The sequence below is a fragment of the Chiloscyllium plagiosum genome, unplaced genomic scaffold (assembly GCF_037043375.1).
Source record: "Chiloscyllium plagiosum isolate Xiang-an unplaced genomic scaffold, Cpla_swu_hap1 HiC_scaffold_12, whole genome shotgun sequence".
Lineage (NCBI taxonomy): Eukaryota > Metazoa > Chordata > Chondrichthyes > Orectolobiformes > Hemiscylliidae > Chiloscyllium > Chiloscyllium plagiosum.
In genome coordinates this window covers 99372602-99394745 of record NW_028270150.1, presented here as the reverse complement: position 1 = coordinate 99394745, position 22144 = coordinate 99372602, and the positions used below count along the sequence as shown (strand labels likewise).

Genomic DNA, 22144 nt, shown 5'->3' with positions numbered 1-22144 from the left:
TTTGCTGAAGAGACATGAAAATGAAGCTGATTATCTTCATAAAGTTTGTCATATGAAACAACGCTTCACTAAATGTGATATAGTGAACTCCAATACTACATGCTTCAAACTATTAAGAATTCTTGCTGAGTCCTATGCGTAGAAGTGCTGCATTTGGCACAGAATGTAAATACCGCAAAAGCAACCGTCTCCACTGACTGATGAAAAGGAATAATGATTATCAGCTCTGCAGAATGCAGTTTGTTTGGAGGAAGGAGATTTGCAGTAATCGCACTGATGCTCTAAGAATTACTCTACTTATTTTCAATTACAGATTTGCCCTTGAAAGCTCTCCTCTATTCGGATTATCTCAGTAGATGATTGTTTCTGCAAGCTGGTCTTTTGTGACAAAGATGAAAATCGTTTAATGAAGAACTTAAAATATATTGTTGTGGGAATTTCTAGGTCTGATGCATGAAAATCTCTGTAAACGTGAAGGAAGAACACAAATGTGCAGACAAGATCTCCACATTAATTAATCGTGTTCTTTAAAATCTGACTTCAGCAGAGCTCAGCTCACTTCCAAAGCAAATATGAAGAGGTATCAAAAAGGGAGATGGTCTGGTGAGCTCTTCATTCAAATTTTTTTTTAACAAATTAACGTTAGCAGCTGTTTTCCTTTGATTTCTCTGCCCCCTCCTCCTAATACAAATGTCATGCTGTTATTCTTGCAATGGCTATTTTACATAACATTGATGCTGTCTTTTAATGATAAAATGAAAGCAATATCCAACAGAGACTACAATGATTGAATGGGAAGTTGAATCCTAAATGTTATCTCTTTTTAATCCTGTGCATATTTCATAAAGACTCGTAGGTCACAGATACCAATCGGTGTGTCCATTCAGCATTAGCTTCTTTGCTGGTGCAGGGTTTAAACTGCAATATGTTTAACAATAGTACACAGATCAGTTCAAGAAACTTCCAGGATGTAACAACTTATTAAAATACCGGGTGGAATTTTCAGTGCCTGTCTAGAACTTTGAATTGAATTTATTGTCATGTGTACCGAGGCACAGTGAAAAGCTTTGTCTTGCGAGCAATACAGGCAGGTCACATAGTTAAGTAGCATAGATAAGTAAATAATAGGTAAACACAAAAACAGAGGTACAGGCGAATATTAAGAGTTTGTGAGTCCATTCAGTATTTTAACAATAGTAGGATAGAAACTGTTATGAAACCGGCTGGTGCGTGTGTTCAGGCTTCTGTACCTTCTCCCCGATGGTAGAGGTTGTAGAAAAGCATTGCCAGGGTGAGATGGATCTTTGAGAATGCTGGCGGCCTTTCCTGGACAGTGGGCCTGGTTGATGGATTCTATAGATGGGAGGTTGATCTTAGTGATTGTCCGGGCCGAGTTCACCACTCTCTGTAACCGTCTCCAATCTTGAATGGTACAGTTGCCATACCAGGTGGTGATACATCCAGACAGAATGATCTCGATGGCGCACCTATAAAAGTTGGCAAGTGAATTTGCCGTCATGCCAAATTTCCTCAGCTGCCTGAGGAAGAAGAGATGTTATTGGGCCTTTGTAACCAGTGCATTCACATAAAGGTCCAAGAAAGCTTGTTGTGGATGACCGCTCCCAGGAGCTTGACATGCTCCACTCGTTCCACCTCTGTGCTGTTAATGTGTAGAGGGGCATGAGTAACATCCCGTCGAAAGTCAATAATGAGTTCCTTGGTTTTGTCGGCATTGAGAGCTAGGTTGTTCTCGGTGCACCATTTTTCCAGGTCTTCTACCTCCCATTTGTAGTCAGTTTTGTCACCATCTGACAACTATGGTGGTGTCATCAGCAAACTTGTAAATGGCATTAGTCTGATATTTGGAGATGCAGTCGTGGGTATACAGTGAGTACAGTAGGGGACTCAGTATGCACCCCTAGGGTGGCTCCAGTGTTGAGTGTTAGTGAGGATGAAATATTGTCCCCAATCTTCACTGATTGTGGCCCATTGGTCAGGAAACTGAGGATCCAGTTGCAGAGAGTGGGGCTTAGTCCAAGATCACTAAGTTTAGTAATCAGTCTCGAGGGGATAATAGTGTCGAAGGCTGAACTGTAGTCAATGAGTAGGATTCTTATGTAGCTGTGTCAAGATGTTCTAGGGAGGAGTGAAGAGCAAGCGATATGGTATCTGATGTGGATCTGTTGGTCCGATAGGCAAATTGGAGTGGGTCAAGAGTAGTGGGGAGGCTAGAATTGATTAATGCCATGACCAGCCTTTCAAAGTACTTCATGACTACCAATAATCTTTGAGACATGCTGCATGAGCCTTCTTAGGCACAAGAATGATGTTAGCCCTCTGGAAACAGGCAGGGACAGTGGCCTGCTGAAAGGAGAGGTTGAAGATGTCGGAGAAGACCACTGCCAGTTTATCTGTGCATGCTCTGAGTGCACAGCCTGGCACTCTGTCTGGTCCCAATGCTTTCCTTGGATTTACATGAAGCAAAACTGATCTGACCTCTGATGCAGTGACTGTTGGGATAGGTTCATCAGGACTTGTCAGAATAGGTGTTACCTCTCCACTGAAATTCTGCTCAAAGCAAGCATAGAAGGCACTGAGACCATCTGGGAGAGATATGTCATCGTCTGCTATCTTGCACTGTCTCTTTATAGAACCTGCAATGTCATTCAGTCCTTGTCATAGTCGCTGGGTATCTAGTTTGGATTGGTATTGGTCCTTGGCTGTCTTAATGGCTCTGCGAAGGACATACTTGGATTCCTTATATTTGAGTGTGTCTCCTGATCTGAAGACCTCATGCCTGGTTTTTAGTAGGTTCTATACGTCCTGATTCATCCAGGGTTTCCTGTTGGGGAACACCCGGATTGACTTCCTCGGTTTGCAGTCCTCCCCACCCTTGCTGATAAAGTCTGTGACAGTGGTGGCGTACTCATCCAAGGTACCTGCAGACTGTTTGAACATGGCCCAATCAGCCAATTCTAGACAGCACTGGAGTTGATCCTCTGCCTCCTCCGACCAGCACTGGACTTGAATCCGCGAGGGGGTCTCCTGCTTGAGCTTTTGCCCATAAGCCGGGAGAAGAAACATGGCATTGTGGTCGGAGTTCCTGGAAATGAGGGCAGGGGATGGAGCGGTAAGCATCCTTCACAGTGGTGTAGCAGTGGTCTAAAATGTTCGGGCCCCTGGTGGGGCAGGTACTGTTCTGGTGGTAGTTGGGCAACACCTTCCTTAGATTGGCTTGATTGAAGTTGCCAGTTACAATAAACAGGACCTCGGGGTGTTCCATCTCCAGGGTGTTAGTGATGGAGTACAGCACATCCAGAACTTCCTCAACCTTTGCTTGTGGTGGTATGTACGCAGCAGTTAGTATAGCAGTGGTAAATTCCTGTGTTTGATATAAGGGACAGCATTTGATGGTGAGGAAGGGTGATGATGAGAAGGGTGGATAGGGGAACTTAACTGGGTGGAACAAAATGTCAGTTTCCCAGGAGCCTTGCTGCAAAAGAAATCACTCTACACTCCATCCATATACAATTCTATATGCCTACTCTGGTAGCTTAGTTGCATGGATGATGGGTTTCTTAAGTACATATCCAACATGTATGAGTTCAATACCCATTATCAGGTCACTGTGAAGGCCCTATCTTCTCAAAATTCACTTCTTTCCTGAGTTGGTGACTCTCAAGTTAAATGCACCACTGGCTGAGTCTCTCTCTCTAATGCAAGAGCACTTTATGACCCTCTGGAACTATGGCAACTTTGACTTGGCTAAATACTGTGCTGTCACTGTTGAATATGGGAGTGGCTTAAGCCCAGTATGCAGTACAGTGTTGGAAAATCTGCTGAAAAAAAAATTGATGACCAGTGTAGGCACATTGGGCTAAAGGGCCATTTTCTGTGCTCTAAAACCTCTCTGACTCAATCCAGTGTGTTATCATAACAATCACATATTCGTGGGTAGCATGCTACCACTATTCTAAAAATTAATTCTACTATTTTAATTAAGTGAATTAAGATAAATTAGATTTGACAGCATTCTGTGATCAGGTGGCAATATTTTAAAATTTGGACAATATGTTGAAATTTTGCTGTTAAATTTGCAAAATCTTTTTCGGAGGATCAGTTGTCTGTTTTGCATTAATGTAATATCATGAATATTCATTTCCTCTCTAGCCTACTAGAATTATATTCAGGGGTGCAATCTTTATAATTAAAAATGGAAAAGGCATGTGTTTAGAAGTCCGATTTTTATGTGATATGTACTGGTAGTGTTGACATTTTCCTTCAGTCTCAGGTGAGTACAAACTTCTTCAGTTATTTGGCTATTTCATAGTCTCTGCTCCCAGGCTTGTTATTGTTAAATGCTTAGAGTTCAAGGCGAAGCCTGACAGGGTCAATAAGCCTGCCCAAGCAAGCTGGTTGACTCCAGCAAATCTGGCTGAGGAAGGCATGGGTGCTAACCTCAAAGTTGCCTCAATAAATAAGGCCATCTTTTGTGGTTGTGTCCTTGTTCAGTGCAAGCTCTTGATGAAAAGCTATCAGATGTGCAACACACTCCATTCTGATGGTATGTGAGCTGCTGAGTGTTATATCTCCTTTTTTGTTTAAGTATGAACCATGGCAGAAAGAGAGGACTGTAGATGCTGGAGATCAGAGTCAAAAAGTGTGCTGCTGGAAAAGCATAGCCAGTCAGGCAGCATCCAAGGAGCAGGAGAGTCAACATTTTGAGCATAAGCTCTTCAACGTGATTTAGAATAGCTTGTTCTATTGGCCTCTTCTGTGTAAGGTCAGTTGAGCTCTCAAAGCAACAAAATTTTGAAAATACACTACTGTTCTGCTTATATATTAAAATCAACAGCACTGATTTCTAGTCTTAGAAGAGATCTTTCACCAGAGCTGGAGACTACTCTTAGGTCTTTTAGCTTTGAAATATCAATATTTTCTAATATAGAAACATTATAGATCTGTAATTTTCCTTCGCATGCATTTCAATTTAATTGTGATTTTAAAAATATAAAGAAAAATACTAAGGTGAATAGCTTATATTTAAATATGTCATATTAAACCAATATTATTTAAAGGGATGCAGATACTCTGAAACCATGTGGAGATATTGAAGGTAATATATATTGTATTCAGGTTGGAGTTACATTGGTTATATTTTGATGTTTAGGTTTGAACATGACATTGTTACATATATTTGTGATCAGGTCACGTGCTGCTTGAGAAACAAAGGGAATGCTGTTTGAGGCTGCTTTGTGTGTGAGGAACACACATCTATATATAAACAGTGTTAATTGATCGTAGCTTGTGTGGATATGGAGAATTAGCGTAGTCAGAGCAGAATGTCTAAATAAATATATACTTAATTCAGTGCAGTAATTTGTGAGTGTACATAGAGAATATGTAGCCATCACTGCAGTGTATAAGTACAGTAAAGGAACCCATTATTATCATAGTAGGGATAATGGTGCAGATTTTATGATCTTATTATGATACATCCATTGTGAAAATCTGATTTAACTATGAAATTAAGGGAAGGCTGGAAAATACTTTACCTTCATGCAGATTCCCCTCTTAGTGATTTACTTTGGGGTGGAACAGGAGGATGGACAGCAGGCAAATTTGGCCTTTCTTTAATACTCATTCACAGGATGAGGGAGTCACTGCCAGGCCAGCATTTATTGCCCATCTCTAATAGCCCTGAGGGTAGTTACGAGTCGACCAGATGGCTGTGGGTCTGGAGTCACATGTAGGCCAGACCAGGTAAGGATGGCAGTCGCCTGAAAGAAAATTTGTGAACCAGATGTTTTTTTTCCTGACAATCAACTTGGATTCATGGTCATTATTAAACCCTTAATTTCAGATGTTTATTGGATTCACATTCTATCATCTGCCATGTCAGGATTTGAACTCGGTCCCCAGGTCACTAACTGGGTCTCTGGATTAAAAGTCCAGCAATAAAACCACTACACTATCACTTCCCCTTATTAGGCAACATCACAGTGGATGTTCTAGAGCATACTGCCTAGTCAGCAGGTTGGCTTCAGAAGATTATTCCTCAATATATCCATGCATTGTGAAGACAATATCTGATAACATTCTAGAACTACTGTTCAATCTAGCATCTGCATTGCAGAGAATGTTTCCTATGTTAACTCTTTAGATAACCTAAACAGAACTTGCTGGAAAACCTCAGCAGGTCTGGCAGCATCTGTGATGAGAAATAAAACTTAATGTTTCTGGTCTGGTGCTCTTCCTGTTCTGACCTAAAACATTAATTTTGATTTTACTCCACAGATGCTGCCAGACTTGCTGAGCTTTGCCACTGAACTTTTGTTTCTGATTTACAGCATCTGCAGTTCTTTCACTTTTTCTTTAGAGACCCTTTTTGTGGAGCTTATTGTATAAATGCAGAAACAAGATTTGATGTGTCCTTTAATAAACAACATGCTATTCTTCCAATATGTTGTCCTTTAGGCGATGAGAATCACTCAATTTTGATTCTTCCCAGATACATGGCTTTGGTATTGACCCATGTTAACAAATCTGAATTAGTGAATGCTGTTTAGCATTGGCAATCCTAACTATTCAAGTGCTGATTCCTTGTCTCTCACTCTCTTAGGGATCATTCTTATTCCTTCTGTGAACATTAGAAAACAAAATAAGGAAAACAATGCATTTCCTGTTGTTTACTTATAATTTCTTTTGGGCTCATGTAAGAATCTTCCCTGAGTATGGGCAGCAAAATAGTGAGATGGTTTGTTTGATTTTTGGACCTTGTGTTTATTTAGCGCAGGCCATCTGTGACACTTTTTAGAATTTCCTTTTCAAAACTATCCACCTATTCATCTTCCTTCTCTTTCAGTTAGCTGGTTGGAACTCACTTCTTTGCTCAAATGTTTGGCTTTCTTCTTCTTTGCGTGGCATCCTTTTTTTTTAAACCGACAGAGCTTTGTGAAGTGCCTCTTGATGATTTTCTATTTTTATAGCACAATATAAATACAAATTGTTGTTTTCTGAACAGTCCCTGGTGTAACCAAAATTCCCCAAATTTTTTCTCTTATCTTTTAGATAATCTTTAAGTTATGTAATACAGATGAACTAGTGGAAATACTTTTGGTAATTTGTTTTATTAAAACCCCTTACAATCAGTCAAGGAGAAATCATCTCCCCTACTTTTTCCCATTCCTCATTTGATTGCAGCAGTCTTTTTTAAAATAATGTGTTTGCTAATTCAGCAAGGTTTAATGTGCTCTAACAGTAAAAGGAACAAACACTTCCGGTACTTTGATAAATCTTATTTCTAACATGATTGTGGTTAAGTAGTTTTTCAAGTGCTTGTGAGGCAACCTCCCGTGCTGTGACTTTGGGTTCTACTAGGGCCAATTAGCTCCTGACCTCATTGGAATGTTGGCTCAAACATGCGCAAAAGAGCTGATTACCAGAGGCGAAGTGAGAGGGGTTATCCTTGGCATCAAGGCAGCATTTGACTGAGTATGACATAAAACAGTCCCAGCAAAATTGGAGTTAATGGGAATTGGGGTGGAGGGTGATCTCTTTACAAACTGATTGGAGTCATTCCCAACACAAGGGAAGGTAATTACAAGGTCAGAAGAGTGCATGTTGCATAAAATTCTGCATCATTCACTATTCAGTTAATACTGAAACAGTCCATGTCCAAATGTAACAAGACCTGGGACAACATTCAGCCTTGTGCTTATTTGCGGCACAAAATGTTACTTGCCATTTAAGTGTCACACAATGGCCATCTCCAACAAGAAAGAATGTGATCATCTTCTGAAACATTCAATGGCACCACCATCCTCGAATCCTCCACCATCAACATTCTGTGGGCTACCATTGACCATAAATTGTACTGCACCAACCATAAAAATATCATGGCTCCAACAGCAGCTGGAAATTCTGCAGCAAAAAACATCTTCCGTCTTCCCAATACTCTGCCCAACAAGACACAAGTTAGGAGTGTGATGAAAGACGCTCCACTTGCCCAAATGTATACAGCTCTAACAATGCTCAAGGAGCTTGACACCATCCAGGACAAATAAGTGTATTCACTACCTTGAACATTCACTCCCTTCTTACAGGTATACAAGAATAGGATAAACCATTCAGCTCCTAAATCTGTTTTACCACTAATTTAGATCATGGCTGATCTGTCTTCCAACACACACTTACATGTAAAAGTAAAATATTGCAAATGCTGGAAATCTGAAGCACAGTAAATGCTAGAGAAACTCAACAAGTCTAGAAATATCTGTGGAGAGAGAAACAGTTAACATTTCAAGCCTAATATGATTCTTCTTCTGGTTCAGTTTCATCTTCGAGACTTCAAGACTAGGGGGCATATTTGTACGGTGAGAAGATAAAAATTAAAAAAAAAACATGAGGAACAATTTTTTTTTTACACAGAGTAGTTTATATATAGAATGAATTTCCAGAGAAAGTGTTGAATGAGAGTACAGTTACAACGTTTAAAAGACATTTAGGTAAGTACATGAATAAGAAATGTTTGGAGGGATATGCGCCAAGTGCAGGCAGGTAGGACTAGTCCAGTTCAGGATTCCATGCTGTGTGACTCTTTGAGTCTATGACCCTGGTCACGATAGTGCAATTTCCATTGTCCTTTGTGTGAAGGAGTGCTTCTTGATGTTACTGTGAATAGTCTAATGTTATGTCCCATAATTCAGGATTGGAGAAGTTAGTTCCGCTTAATCTATTAATTCCTTTAACAAAACCATAGAACCATAGACATGTTATGGCATAGAAAGAGGTCATTCGGCCCATCATGAATACAGCCCATTCCATCATGCAAATCAGCTTTTTATCTATTGACTCCATCTATTTTTTTCCCTCTGCCTTGGGAAAGCGACCAACATAAGCAAATACCTCTCCCCCCTGCCCCCATCCTGGTTAAACTTTCTTCTGGCTTCTTCTGTCAGGCAGAAGACATAAAAGTTTGAATATACATATGAGCTTCTTTCATGTTTTTATCAGAGTTTTGAATGGACCTCTCAAACTTTAATGTTGATCTCTCTCTGTCTGCACCTTCTCTGCGCTTGTAACATTGCATTCTACATGGTGTTCTGATACCTGATGCACTTTGTATGGTATGATCTGCCTATAAAGCATGTGAAATAACAGTTTTCACTGTATTGTGGTACATGTGACAACAATAAATCAAATCAAGTCAAAATCAAACTTCTCAAAGGTCATCCCTTGGGCATATTCAGCCTCTCCCTTTGGCTCAAACCTTCCAGTCCCAGCAACCTCCTAGTAAATCTTTTCTGTGCCCTCTCAAGTCTAACAAGGTCTTCCGAAAGAAGGCTATAGAAGGGTGACCAGGATTGTACACAGTATTCTAAAAATGGCCTTAACAATGTCCTGAATAGCTGCAACATGATGTCCCAACTGCTATACTCAAGGTTGTGACCAGTTAAGGCAAATGTGCCACATGCCTTCTTCACCATCCTGTCTACATGTGACTCTACTTTCAAGGAACTATGCACCTGCACCCCTAGCTCTTTTCGTTCTACAACATTCCCCAGGGCCCTACCATTAACTATATAAGTCCTTCCCTGGTTTGCCTTTCCAAAATGCAACACCTTACATTTATCCAAATCAAACTCCATCTGATTAAGATCCTGGTTGTTCTCTGGGATAAATTTTTTTACTGTCCACTATACTACCTATTTTGGTGTTATCTGCAGACTTATTACAGTATGTCTCCTATAATCACATCCACATCATTTTTATAAATAGCAAAAGGTAGTGGACTAGCACTGATCCTTGTGGCACACTGCTGGTTACAGGCCTGAAGTACGAAAAGAAACCCTCTGTCTCCTACCTTCAAGTCAATTTTGTATCAAATTGACTAGTTCCCCCGACTAGATCACCATGTGATCTAATCTTACTAAGCAATCTGCAATGCAAAACCTTGTCAAAGGCCTTGCTAAGGTCCACATAGGTAACATCTACCTCTCTGCCTTCATCAATTCTCTTTGTCACCTCTTCAAAAAACATAATCAAGTTATTGAGACAATCTCTAATCAGTCCTTACCTTTGTAAATGAATATAAGTCCTGTCTTTCAGAATCCCCCTATGACATACTCACCACTGACATAAGTCTATAGTACCCTTTCTTAAATAATGCCTTCACATTAACCAACCTCCAGTCTTCCGTCACCTTATCCATGACTATCAATGATACAAATATTTCAGCAAAGGACCAGCAATCTCTTCCCTAAATTTCCACAAAGTTCTGGTTAGCATTGCTCCCTCACAGTGCACGGTAGCCAGATTCAATTTCAGCCTTAGGCGACTGCCTGCATGATGTCTTAACATTCTCCCTGTGTCTGTGTTGGTTTCCATCAGATGCCCTGGTTTCCTTCTGCAGTCCAAATTTCTGCAGGTTTGGTGGATTGGCCATGCTAAATTGCCCATAGTATTCAAGTATGTGTAGACTATATACGTTAGCCATGGGATATGCATGGTTTCAGTAATAGGGTAAGGGGGTTTGGGTGGGATGCTGTTTAGAGGGTTGGTGTGGACTTTAATGGGCCGAACTGCCTGCTTCCACACTGGAGGGATTCTAGCTATTTCTTCTCTCGCCTCCCTCAGCAACTCGGGATAGATCCCACCCAGTCTTGGGGATTTGTCCACCTTAATAATCTCTAGCCTACCCAACACATCTTCCCTACTTATGTCAATGTGATCCAGAGTTATCAAACTTCTATCTCTAATCTCAACATTCATCATGGCCCTCCTCATCTCTCAGGTTCGACACACAGCCTTCCTTCCTTATCCTTTAGTGGACCAATCCTTTCTCTAGTTACCCACTTGCTTCTTATATCAGAATAAAAGGCTTTGGGATTCTCCCTAATTCTGCTTGCTAAAACTATTCCATTACCCCTTTTAGCCTGTTTGATTCCTCGTTTAAGACTGGTCCTATTCTTCTGATATTTCTCCAGGACTCATTCTGTTCTTAGCTACCTGGACCTTATGTACCCTTCCCTTTTCCTCCTAGCTATTCGTATGATTTCTCCTGTCATCCATGGTTCACGAATCTTGCCTTTCCTATCCTTTACTTTCAATGGGGCATGCCTATCCTGCACTATCTTTGAAAGCCTCCCACATATCAAATGTCCTGTGGATTTATCTACCTTTAGATGTTCTAAGACCTTCACACCTCCTCTTCTGTCATATGAACTCTTTTCAAGACATCACTATTTATTTCCCCAAGTACACTAGCTTCTGTATCCTTCTCCACTGCAAATACTGATATGAAACATTTGTTTCACATCTCACCCATCTTTTGTGGTTCCACACATAGATAACCACATTGATATTTGAAGGGTCTTATTTTCTCCCTTGTTACTCTTTTGTCCATAATGTACTTATAGAATCATTTTGGAATCTTATTAAGTTTATTTGCCAAATCTATTTCATCCTTTTGCCCTCCTAATTTTCCTCTTAAGTACACTCCTACTGCCTGTATACACATCTTGTGCTTGTGACTGAGAAACTAATTAGGGTTGTTCTCAGACTACAAAAGTTCAGGCTTTAAATTTGGGCATTAGGACTTCCATCACATTTGTATTTTTATATAACATGGTCTCATTTCAGTAATATTTTGTGTAGTGCAATGCATAAAAAGTGAGTGTCAAGTAAAACCCTGGCCAACCTTTTGAAGAAATCTGTGCATGGCATCTTTTTGTCTTTCCTTCACTTTAATCGAAGCAGTCTGTCTCTACTCCTAGCCCTCCACATATCTGGAATCTCTCTTTTTCTTCTCTTTCTGTACATCTGAACTTCCTCTGTTCTCTACAGCTATCTGTAATCTCTCTCCACCCCCCCCCCCCGCCTTTCATCTATTCATGTTTTCTCTCTCAATTGAGGAAACAGAAAGATAAAAAAAAACATAGTTGGAGTCATGTTTAGTCCTCCAAAACAGTAGTCAGGAGCTCATGTGCAAAATACACCCAGGAGATAGAAAAGATGTTTAGAAAAGGAAAAGTTACAGTGATCCCTGGGGGATTTCAATATGTAGATGGACTGGGAAAATCAGGTTGGTACTGGATTGCAAGAAAAGGAATTTGTTGAAGGTCTACAAGATGGCTTTTTGGAGCAGCTTACGATGGAGCTCACTAGGAAATGGGTAATACTGGATTTAGTTTGTGCAATGAGGTAGACTTGATAAGGGAACTTAAGGTGAAGGAACCCTTAGGAAGCAGTGATCATAGTATGATTGACTTTACTCTGCAATTTGAGAGGGAGAAGACAGAACCTGAGATAATGGTATTACAGCTGAGTAAAGGCAATTATTCATGAGGAAGGAGCTGTGTTGAATTGATTGGGAGAAGAGCCGGGCAGGAAAGACAGTGAAACAGCAATGGCAGGAGTTTCTGGGAGTAATTCAGAAGACACAGCAGAGATTCATCCTGAGGAAAAGGAAGCATGGGACAGGGAGAATGGAGCAACCATGGCTGACTAGGGAAGTCAGGGATAGCGTAAAAACAAAAGAGAAAGTATATAAAGTAGCAAAGAACAGTGGGAAACCAGAGGATTGGGAAGCTTAGAAAGACCAACAGAGGGCAACAAAAAAAGAAATAAGGAGAGAGAAGATTAAATATGAGATTAAGCTAGCCAGTAATATAAAGGAAGACTGTAAGAGTTTCTCAAGATATATAAAGGACAAAAGAGAGGCAAAAGTGGATATTGGGCCGGTAGAAAATGATGCCGGAGAGATAGTAATCGGGAACAAAGAAATGCTGAGGAACTAAATAATTACTTTGCATCAGTCTTCACAGTAGAAGAGTACTATCCCAAAAATTCAAAAGAGTGAGGGTGCAGAGCTGAGTATGGCAGCCATCACTAAAGAGAAGTTGCCAGAAAAACTCAATGGCCTGAAGGTTTATAAATAACCTTGACCAGATGGACGACACTCCAGAGTACTAAGGGAGATAGCTGAACAGATAGTGGAGGCATTAGTGATAATCTTTCAGAAATCACTAGAATCAGGGAGAGTCCCAGTTGACTGGAAAAATTGCTAATGTAACACCCTTGTTTAAAAAGAGAGTGAGGCAGAAGACAGAAAATTATAGACCAATTAGCCTAACCTTGGTCGTGCGTAAGATCCTGAAATCTAACATGAATGATGAGATTTCTTAACATTTGGAAGTGTATGGTAAAATAGGGCAAAGTCAGCATGGTTTCATCAAGGGTAGGTCATGCCTGACAAATCTGCTGGAATTCTTTGAGGAATGTTGTGTTTCGTTCTAGTCACCTCATTATAAGAAAGATGTGGAAGCTTTAGAGAGAGTGCAGAGGAGATTTATCAGGATGCTGCCTGGACTGGAGGGCATTTCTTACGAAGAAAGGTTGAGGGTGCAAGGCTTTTCTCATTGGAGCGAAGAAGGATGAGAGGTGACTTGATAGAGGTGTACAAGGTGTCGAAAGGCATTGATAGAATGGATAGCCAGAGATTTTTCCCATGGCAGAAACGTCTATCATGAGGGAGCATAATTTTAAGGTAATTGGAGGAGGTTTAGGGGAGATGTCAGAGGTAGGTTCTTTACTCAGAATGCACTGCCCAGCAGTGGTAGTAGAGTCAGAGACCTCGCCAATGTACCATGCCTCAGGGCATCCTTGCCTGCAGCGTATGAGATTGACCACATTGGCAGAGTCACATGAGTACTCATCGTGTACATGGTGGGAAGTGTCCCCACATGTAATGGTATTACCCATGTCGATACTCTGACACATCTTGCAGCGGCGGCTGTGGCAAGGTTGCACGGTGTTGTTGTCCTGAAGGCTGGGCAGTTTGCTACGAATCACAATCTGTTTACGGTTTGGTGGTTATTTAAAAGCGAGAAGTGGAGATGTGGGGAAGGCCATGGTGAGGTACTTATCATAAGAACAGGGCATGATGCTCAACTCATCAACCCGCCAGTTCTGATCTGCCACAATGAGAAATCGTAATGATCTCCTCGGGAGACAGACACAGGCTGCAGCAGACAGGGTACCCTTCATTGTCCAGTACTTCCTGGGAGCCAAAAGACTATGTCATACTCTTTGCAGCGTGCAACACATAGTCGATGAGAATGAGCATCTCACCAAGACCTTCCCCGTGGCTCCACTTTTCGCCTTTAAACAACCACCAAACCTTAAACAGATGGTGATTCATAGCAAACTGCCCAGCCTTCAGGACAACAACACCATACAACCCTGCCACAGCAGCCACTGCAAGACGTGTCAGAGTATCGACATGCGTAACACCATCCACCAAGTACATGGTGAGTACTCATGAATGAACACCGCACAACAATTTGGGCGGCACGGTGGCACAGTGGTTAGCACTGCTGCCTCACAGCGCCAGAGACCCGGGTTCAATTCCTGACTCAGGCGACTGTCTGTGTGGAGTTTGCACGTTCTCCCCGTGTCTGCGTGGGTTTCCTCCGGGTGCTCCGGTTTCCTCCCACAGTCCAAAGATGTGCAGGTCAGGTGAATTGGCCATGCTAAATTGCCCGTAGTGTTAGGTAAGGGGGTAAATGCAGGGGTATGGGTGGGTTGCGCTTCGGCGGGTCGGTGTGGACTTGTTGGGCCGAAGGGCCTGTTTCCACACTGTAAGTAATCTAATCTAATCTAATTACCAGGCAGAAGTGTTCTCTCCCATTTGGGGAACACTTCAGTGGTCCAGGACATTCGGCCTTGGACCTTCCGGTGACCATACTCCAAGGTAGACTTCAGAACAAACAACAACGCAGAGTAGCTGAGCAGAAGCTGATAGCAAAGTTTAGTACCTATGGGAATGGCCTCAACCGGGACCTTGGGTTCATGCCACACTACAGGTGACCCCACTGCATGATACACTCATGCACACAAACACAGATTCCTACATACTCACATACCCGTGCAGACCTTCCCTCAACACACAAGTTCTCTCTCATGCACACAATTACACCCTCTGCACTCACACTGACACACATACTCCACCACACACACACACATACTTAACCAAGCTTACACACGCACTCTATCACATGCACTCACACTCACATGCACACTATTGCTACTACATGCACACACATATAGGTTTATGGGGTGAATTGGTTTTTTCAGAATTACATATTATTTTGCTCAAAAACTGCATAAATCCATGTAAGCCTCTAAAACTATACAGAGGGTTTGTCAGTCTGACATAGCGTTGGGACACAGACAGATTTCACAACTATTGTTTAAAAAGCTGAGCTATCTTGCGAATGCAATTTAAAAGAAATTCTGGGATTTACACAACAAAGAACAGAAACCAGTGTATCCCATTATAAAAGATGAAAGTTTTAATCTAAGATTGTTTACTGTATCACATCTCTATGACACTGGACTCCTTTGGCTATAAATTTGTGAGCATGATCTTAACCTCCATAACCACTTGATGAAGGAGCGGCGCTCCAAAAGCTAGTGCTTCCAAATAAATGTGTTGGATTATAACCTGCTGTTGTGTGATTTTTAATTTTGTCCACCCAGTCTAACACCCGTGTCTCCAAGTTAAAGTATTCTGGGCTTTATTGACAAGGACACATGTCATATTGCAGATGGAGAAAGTGAGGTCTGCAGATGCTGGAGATCAGAGCTGAAAATGTGTTGCTGGAAAAGCGCAGCAGGTCAGGCAGCATCCAGGGAACAGGAGAATCGACGTTTCGGGCATAAGCCTGAAGAAAGGCTTATGCCCGAAACGTCGATTCTCCTGTTCCCTGGATGCTGCCTGACCTGCTGCGCTTTTCCAGCAACACATTTTCAGCTCATATTGCAGATGTACAGGACATTGGTGAGGCCACTTTTAGAATACTGTGTTCAGTTATGGTCTCCCTGCTACAGGAAAGATGTTGTTAAACTTGAAAGGGTTCAGAAAAGATCTACAAGGATGATGTCAGGGTTGGAGGGTTTGAGCTATATAGAGAGGCTGAAAAGGCTGTGGCTTTTTTCCACTGGAGCGTCAGAGGCTGACCGGCAAGCTTAAAGAGGTTTTTAAAATCATGAGGGGTATAGATATGGTGAATAGCCAAGCTCTTTTTCCTAAAGTAGTGGTGTCTAAAATCAGAGGACATAGGTTCAAAATGAGAGGGGACAGATTTAAAAGAGAGCTGAGGGGCAGAGAGTGAGGCATGTATGGAATGAGCTGCCAGAAGAAGTGGTGGATGAGGGTATAATTACAACTTTTGAAAGGCATCTAGCTGGGTACATCAATAGGAAGGGTTTAAGAGGGATGTGGGACAAATACTAGCAAATGAGACAAGATCAGTTTAGGATATCTAGTCAGGTGGACAAGTTGGACCAAAGGGTCTGTTTCCATACTGTATAACTCTATGACCAAGGACCTGAAGCATTACATACAGTTTAGAGTGTCACATTTTAATTAGGATGTGAAGACATTGGAAAGAATGCAGAAGAGGTTTATTAGAACAGTTGTCGGGATAAGGAAATTCAGTAATGGAGATCGTAGGTAGAAGCTGGAATTGTTCTCATGGAGAAGGGAGGGTGGGGAGGAGATCTAACTGAAGTATTCAAAATCATGGGAGGTCTGGACAAAGCTAACGAAGAGAAAAAAGTCATACTTGTGAAAAAATTGAGGAAAAGTGGACATAGATTTAAAGTAAAATAGTTTTAAAAGAAGTAAAAATGATATGAAGAACAATCTCTTCATGCAGGAAGTGGTTAAGATCTGGAATGCACTCCATGGAATGTGGAGCTGGGGAGATGGGGAGGCGGGTGGGGGTTGGGGGGAGCGGTGGGAGTTCAATTGAGATATTCAGAAGGGAATTACATGTTTATTTGAAAAGGAAGAACATACAATATTACAGGGAGAAGGTAGGAAAATGGCAGTTGGCAAGATGCTCATTTGGAGAGCTGGCACAGGCATATTAGGTGGAATGGTCTCTCTCCTTGCACTTTTTAAACAATTCTACTGTCAACTTGTACTGAAGCTCAAAGTTCCCTTGTCATTGTGTGATTGTTTGCACTAGTTTGACAAATATTGCTATCATTCCAACTATAATATGATTTGCAACTGGACCAGTTTCTTTTAGATTACAAAATGTATGTTATTATAATTTAATAAAGGTTTCAGCCTTCTCTATTCTACTGTAACTCTTCTCACAAATACCTGCTGTTTTCTGTTGTTCAGTCAATTATCTGTCCCTGGGATGGACAGCCAATTTTGATGCCAGCGCATCTACGAATTATAGGGTAAACTCAGATGTGGGTGGGAAGGTAGTAGTCCAGCCACCTGGCTCATCTTACATGCCTTTGCTGAAAGTGCACCCAGTGGGGTGCATAAATTTGAGTGCTATATTAATTCTAGTGCTATTATTAGCTCAACAACAGAATTTGTAGGAATAAAGTCAGAATCTCATAAAAGAACGTGATAATTGAATGTTTAGAAAATAATGGTCAGATTAGACAGTTAACATAGATTTAAGAAAGGAAAATCAAGTTTGAAAACCACGTTTAGAACGGGGCTAACAGAATACAGAAATAGGACAAAACTCAGTGATTGTGGCATATATGGATTTGCAGAAAGCTTTCCATAAGGTCTCACATGGATTAATAAGCAAAATGAAAGTATTTAGATTCTGATGAAGAATCTCCGAAAACAAAACTTAAACTTTGCTTTCTTCCCAAAGACTTGCCAGAGCTACTGAATTTCTTTAGCAATTCCTGTCTTTGTTGCAGATCTCCAGCATTCATAGTTTTTCATTCTATTTCAGAGCAAATGGGATTTGGTATAAAACATTGGCAGAATTGTTTAATAGACAGAGAACCTAGCATAAGATTAAATGAATCATTTATTAGTTCACAGGTCGGCACAACATCGAGGGCCGAAGGGCATGTTCTGCAAGTATTGTTCATTGTTCTATTGTTTGGTTGTAAGGCTGTGATTAATTGGGGAGGTAATAGCCTAGTGGTATTATTGCTAGATTATTAATCCTGAACCCAGATCTAGGGATCTGGGTTCAAATCCCAGCATGGCAGATGGTGGATTTGAATTCAGTAAAGTATCTAATGACCATGAAGCCATTGCCAACTGATAGAAGAACTCATCTGGTTCATGAACATCCGTTAGAGAAGAAAATCTGCCATCCTTGTCTGGCCTACATATGACTCTCAACTGCACTCTGGGCAAATAGAGGCAATAAATACTGGCCTCGCCAGAAAGCATTCACATTCTGTGAGTAACTTAAAAAAAGTGGGGGTACTACAAGAATCATCACTTGTGCCCTGGAAAGCAATAGGTAGGGGAAATGTGCCTCAGTCGAGGTTGTGGGCTCATTCCGTGGGTCAGAGGGTCATAAAGATGTACAGCACGGAAACAGACACTCCAGTCCAACTCGTCCATGCCGACCAGATATCCCAACCCAATCTAGTCCCACCTGCCAGCACCGGGCCCATATCCCTCCAAACTCTTCCTATTCGTATACCCATTCAGATGCCTTTTAAATGTTGCAATTGTACAAGTGTCCACCATTTCCTTTGACAGCTCATTCCATACACGTACCACCCTCTGAGTGAAAAAGTTGCCCTTAGGTCTCTTTTATATCTTTCTCCTCTCACCCTAAACCTATGCCCTCTAGTTCTGGACTCCCCCACCCCAGGGAAAAGACTTTGTCTATTTATCCTATCCATGCCCTTCATGATTTTATAAATCTCTATAAGGTCACCCTCAGCCTTCGACGTTGCAGGGAAAACAGCCCCAGCCTATTCAACCTCTACCTATAGCTTAAATCCTCCAACCGTGGCAACATTCTTATAAATCTTTTCTGAACCCTTTCAAGTTTCTCAACATCTTTCCAATAGGAGACCAGAATTGCACGCAAAATTCCAACAGTGGCCTAACCAATGTCCTGTACAACGCAATATGACCTCCCAACTCCTGCATTCAATACTCTGACCAATAAAGAAAAGCATACCATGCCTTCTTCACTATCCTGTCTACCTGCAAGTCCATTTTCAAAGAACTATGAACCTGTACTCCAAGATCTCTTTGTTCAGCAACACTCCCTAGGACCTTACCATTAAGTGTATCAGTCCTGCTAAGATTTGCTTTCCCAAAATGTAACACCTTGCATTTATCTGAATTAAACTCCATCTGCCACTTCTCAGCCCATTGACCCATCTGGTCAAGATCCTGTTGTAATCTGAAGTAACCTTCTTTGCTGTCCACTACACCTCCACTTTTGGTGTCATCTGCAAACTTTCTATCTGTACCTCTTATGCTCACATCCAAATCATTTATGTAAATGACAAAAGGTAGAAGACCCAGCACCAATCCTTGTGGCATTCCACTGGTCACAGGCCTCCAGTCTGAAAAACAACCCTCCACCACTACCCTCTGTCTTCTACCTTTGAGCCAGTTCTGTATCCAAATGGCTAATTCTCCCTGTAATCCATGAGGTCTAATCTTGCTAACCAGTCTCCCATCAGGAACCTTGTCGAATGCCTTACTGAAGTCCATGTAGATCACGTCTATCGCTCTGCCCTCATCAATCCTCTTTGTTACTTCTTTAAAAAAACTCAATCAAGTTTCTGAGACATGAGTTTCCACGTACAAAGCCATGTTGACTATCCCGAATCAATCCTTGCCTATCCAAATACATGTACATCCTGTCCCTCAGGATTCCCTCCAACAACTTGCCCACCACCAACATCAGGTTCGTTGGTCTATAGTTCCCAGTCTTGTCCTTACTACCTTTCTTGTACAGTGGCACCATGTTAGCCAACCTCCAGTCTTCCAGCACCTCACCTGTGACTATCGATGATACAAATATCTCAGCAAGGGGCCTACCAATCACTTCCCTTGCTTCCCACAGAATTCTAGGGTACACCTGATCAGATCCTGAGGATTTATCCACTTGTATATGTTTCAAGACATCCAGCACTTTCTCCTCTGTAGTATGGACATTTTCAAGATGTCACCATCTATTTCCCGACATTCTATATCTTCCATGTCTTTTCCACAGTAAATATTGATGCAAAATACTCATTTAGTAGCTCCCCCATCTCCTGCTGCTCCACACAAAGACTGCCTTGCTGATCTTTGAGGGGCCCTATTCTCTCTCTAGTTACCCATTTGTCCTTTATGTATTTGTAAAAATCCTTTGGATTCTCCTTAACTCTATTTGCCAAAGCTATCTCTTGTCCCCTTTTTGCCATCCTGGTTTCTCTCTTAAGTATATTCCTACTACCTTTATGATTAGATTTCCTACAGTGTGGTAACACACTCTTCAGCCCAACAAGTCCACACCGACCCTCCGAAGAGTAACCCATCCAGACCCATTCCCCTCTGACTAATGTACCTAAAACTTTGGGCAATTTACCATGGCCAATTCACCTGACGTGCACATCTTTGGACTGTGGGAGGAAACTGGAGCACCCAGAGGAAACCCACGCAGACACAGGGAGAATGTGCAAACTCCACATAGACAGTCATCCAAGGCTGAAATCGAACCTGGGACCCTGGTGCTGTGAGGCAGCAGTGCTAACCACTGAGCCACCATGCCACCTCTTCTAAGGATTCACTCGATCTGTCCTGTCTATACCTTACATATGTTTCCTTCGTTTTCTTAACCAAACCCTCAATTTCTCTTGTAATCCAGCATTCCCTACACCTACCAGCCTTTCCTTTCATCCTAACAGGAATATACTGTCTCTGCACTCTCATTATCTCATTTCTGAAGGCTTCCCATTCTCCAGCCATCCCTTTACCTGCGAACATCTGCCCCCAATCAGTTTTTGAAAGTTCTTGTCTAATACCATCAAAATTGGCCTTCCTCCAATTTAGAACTTCAACTTTTAGATCTGGTCTATCCTTTCCCATCACTATTTTAAAACTAATAGAATTTTGGTTGCTGGCCCCAAAGTGCTCCCCCACTGACACCTCAGTCACCTGTCCTGCCTTATTTCCTAACAGTAGGTCAAGTTTTGCACCTTCTCTAGTAGGTACATCCCCATACTGAATCAGAAAATTGTCTTGTACGTCCTCTCCATCCAAACCCTTAACACTATGGCAGTCCCAGTCTATGTTTGGAAAGTTAAAATCACCTACTATAACCACCCTATTATTCTTACAGATAACCGAGATTGCCTTACAATTTGTTTCTCAATTTCCCTTTCATCCCTTTCTTACTTCTCAGTTCCACCCAAATAACATCCCTGGATGTATTTCTGGGAATATCCTCCTTCTATAATGCTACACCACTCCCCCTCCTCTCTTGCCTCCCTTTCTGTCTAGTATTTGCTTTCTGGAACATTAAGCTGCCAGACCTATCCATCCTTGAGCCATGATTCTGTATTTGCTATGATATCCCATGTTCCTAACCATGCCCTAAGTTAATCTGTCTTCCCTGTTAGGCCTCTTGCATTGAAATAAATGAAGTTTAATTTATCAGTCCTATCTTGTTCACTGCTTTGTCCCTGCCTGCTCTGTTTGATTCGCCTTTGTTCTCAGCTGTACCAGACTCAGATTGATTTCTTTCCTTACTATCTCCCTGGATCCCACCCCCCACCTTACTAGTTTAAATCCTCCCGAGCTGCTTTAGTAAATCTCCCTGCCAGTACATTAGTCCCCTTCCAATTTAGGTGCAATCAATCCGTCTACCCCAAAATGATTCCAATGATCCAAAAATGTGAATCTGTCCCCCATATACCAGCTCATCAGCCATGCATTCATCTGCTCTATCCTCCTATTCCTGCCCTCATAGCTCGTAGCACCGGGAGTAATCCAGATATTACTACTCTCGAGGACCTCCTTTTTAAATTCCTGCCTAACTCTCTGTACTCTCCTTCAGAACCTTAACCATTTCCCTTCCTATTCGTTGGTTCCAATGTGTACAATGACCTCTGGCTGGTCCCTCTCTCCCTTGAAAACATTCTGTACCCTCTCTGAGACATCCTTGATCCTGGCATCAGGGAAGGAACACACCATTGCGATTTTTCACTTCTGGCCACAGAAACGTCTGTCTGTACCTTGGACTAGAGAGTCCCCTAACACAATAGATCTCTTGGAACCCGACGTACCCCTCATTGCATTAGGGCCAGTCTCAATACCAGAAACTTGGCTGTTTGTGCTACA

The 22144-nt window shown here is 41.7% G+C and overlaps 1 protein-coding gene across 4 annotated transcripts in view; it reads left to right on the top strand.

The window, feature by feature from the left end:
• The first annotated feature begins 391 nt into the window (after positions 1 to 391).
• The window catches only part of mcf2la (mcf.2 cell line derived transforming sequence-like a), a 239539-nt gene continuing 217786 nt past the window's right edge, over positions 392 to 22144 (top strand). For 2 of the 4 annotated variants that reach the window (XR_015758942.1, XM_043700234.2), the window contains exon 1: positions 392 to 603. Coding sequence is in view for 3 of the 4 variants with exons in the window: in XM_043700234.2 (XP_043556169.2) it covers positions 573 to 603 (31 nt within the window). In the remaining variant the exon portion in view is untranslated. The remainder of the gene's footprint in view (positions 604 to 22144) is intronic. The other 2 variants (XM_087993072.1, XM_087993069.1) reach the window with 2 other exon arrangements.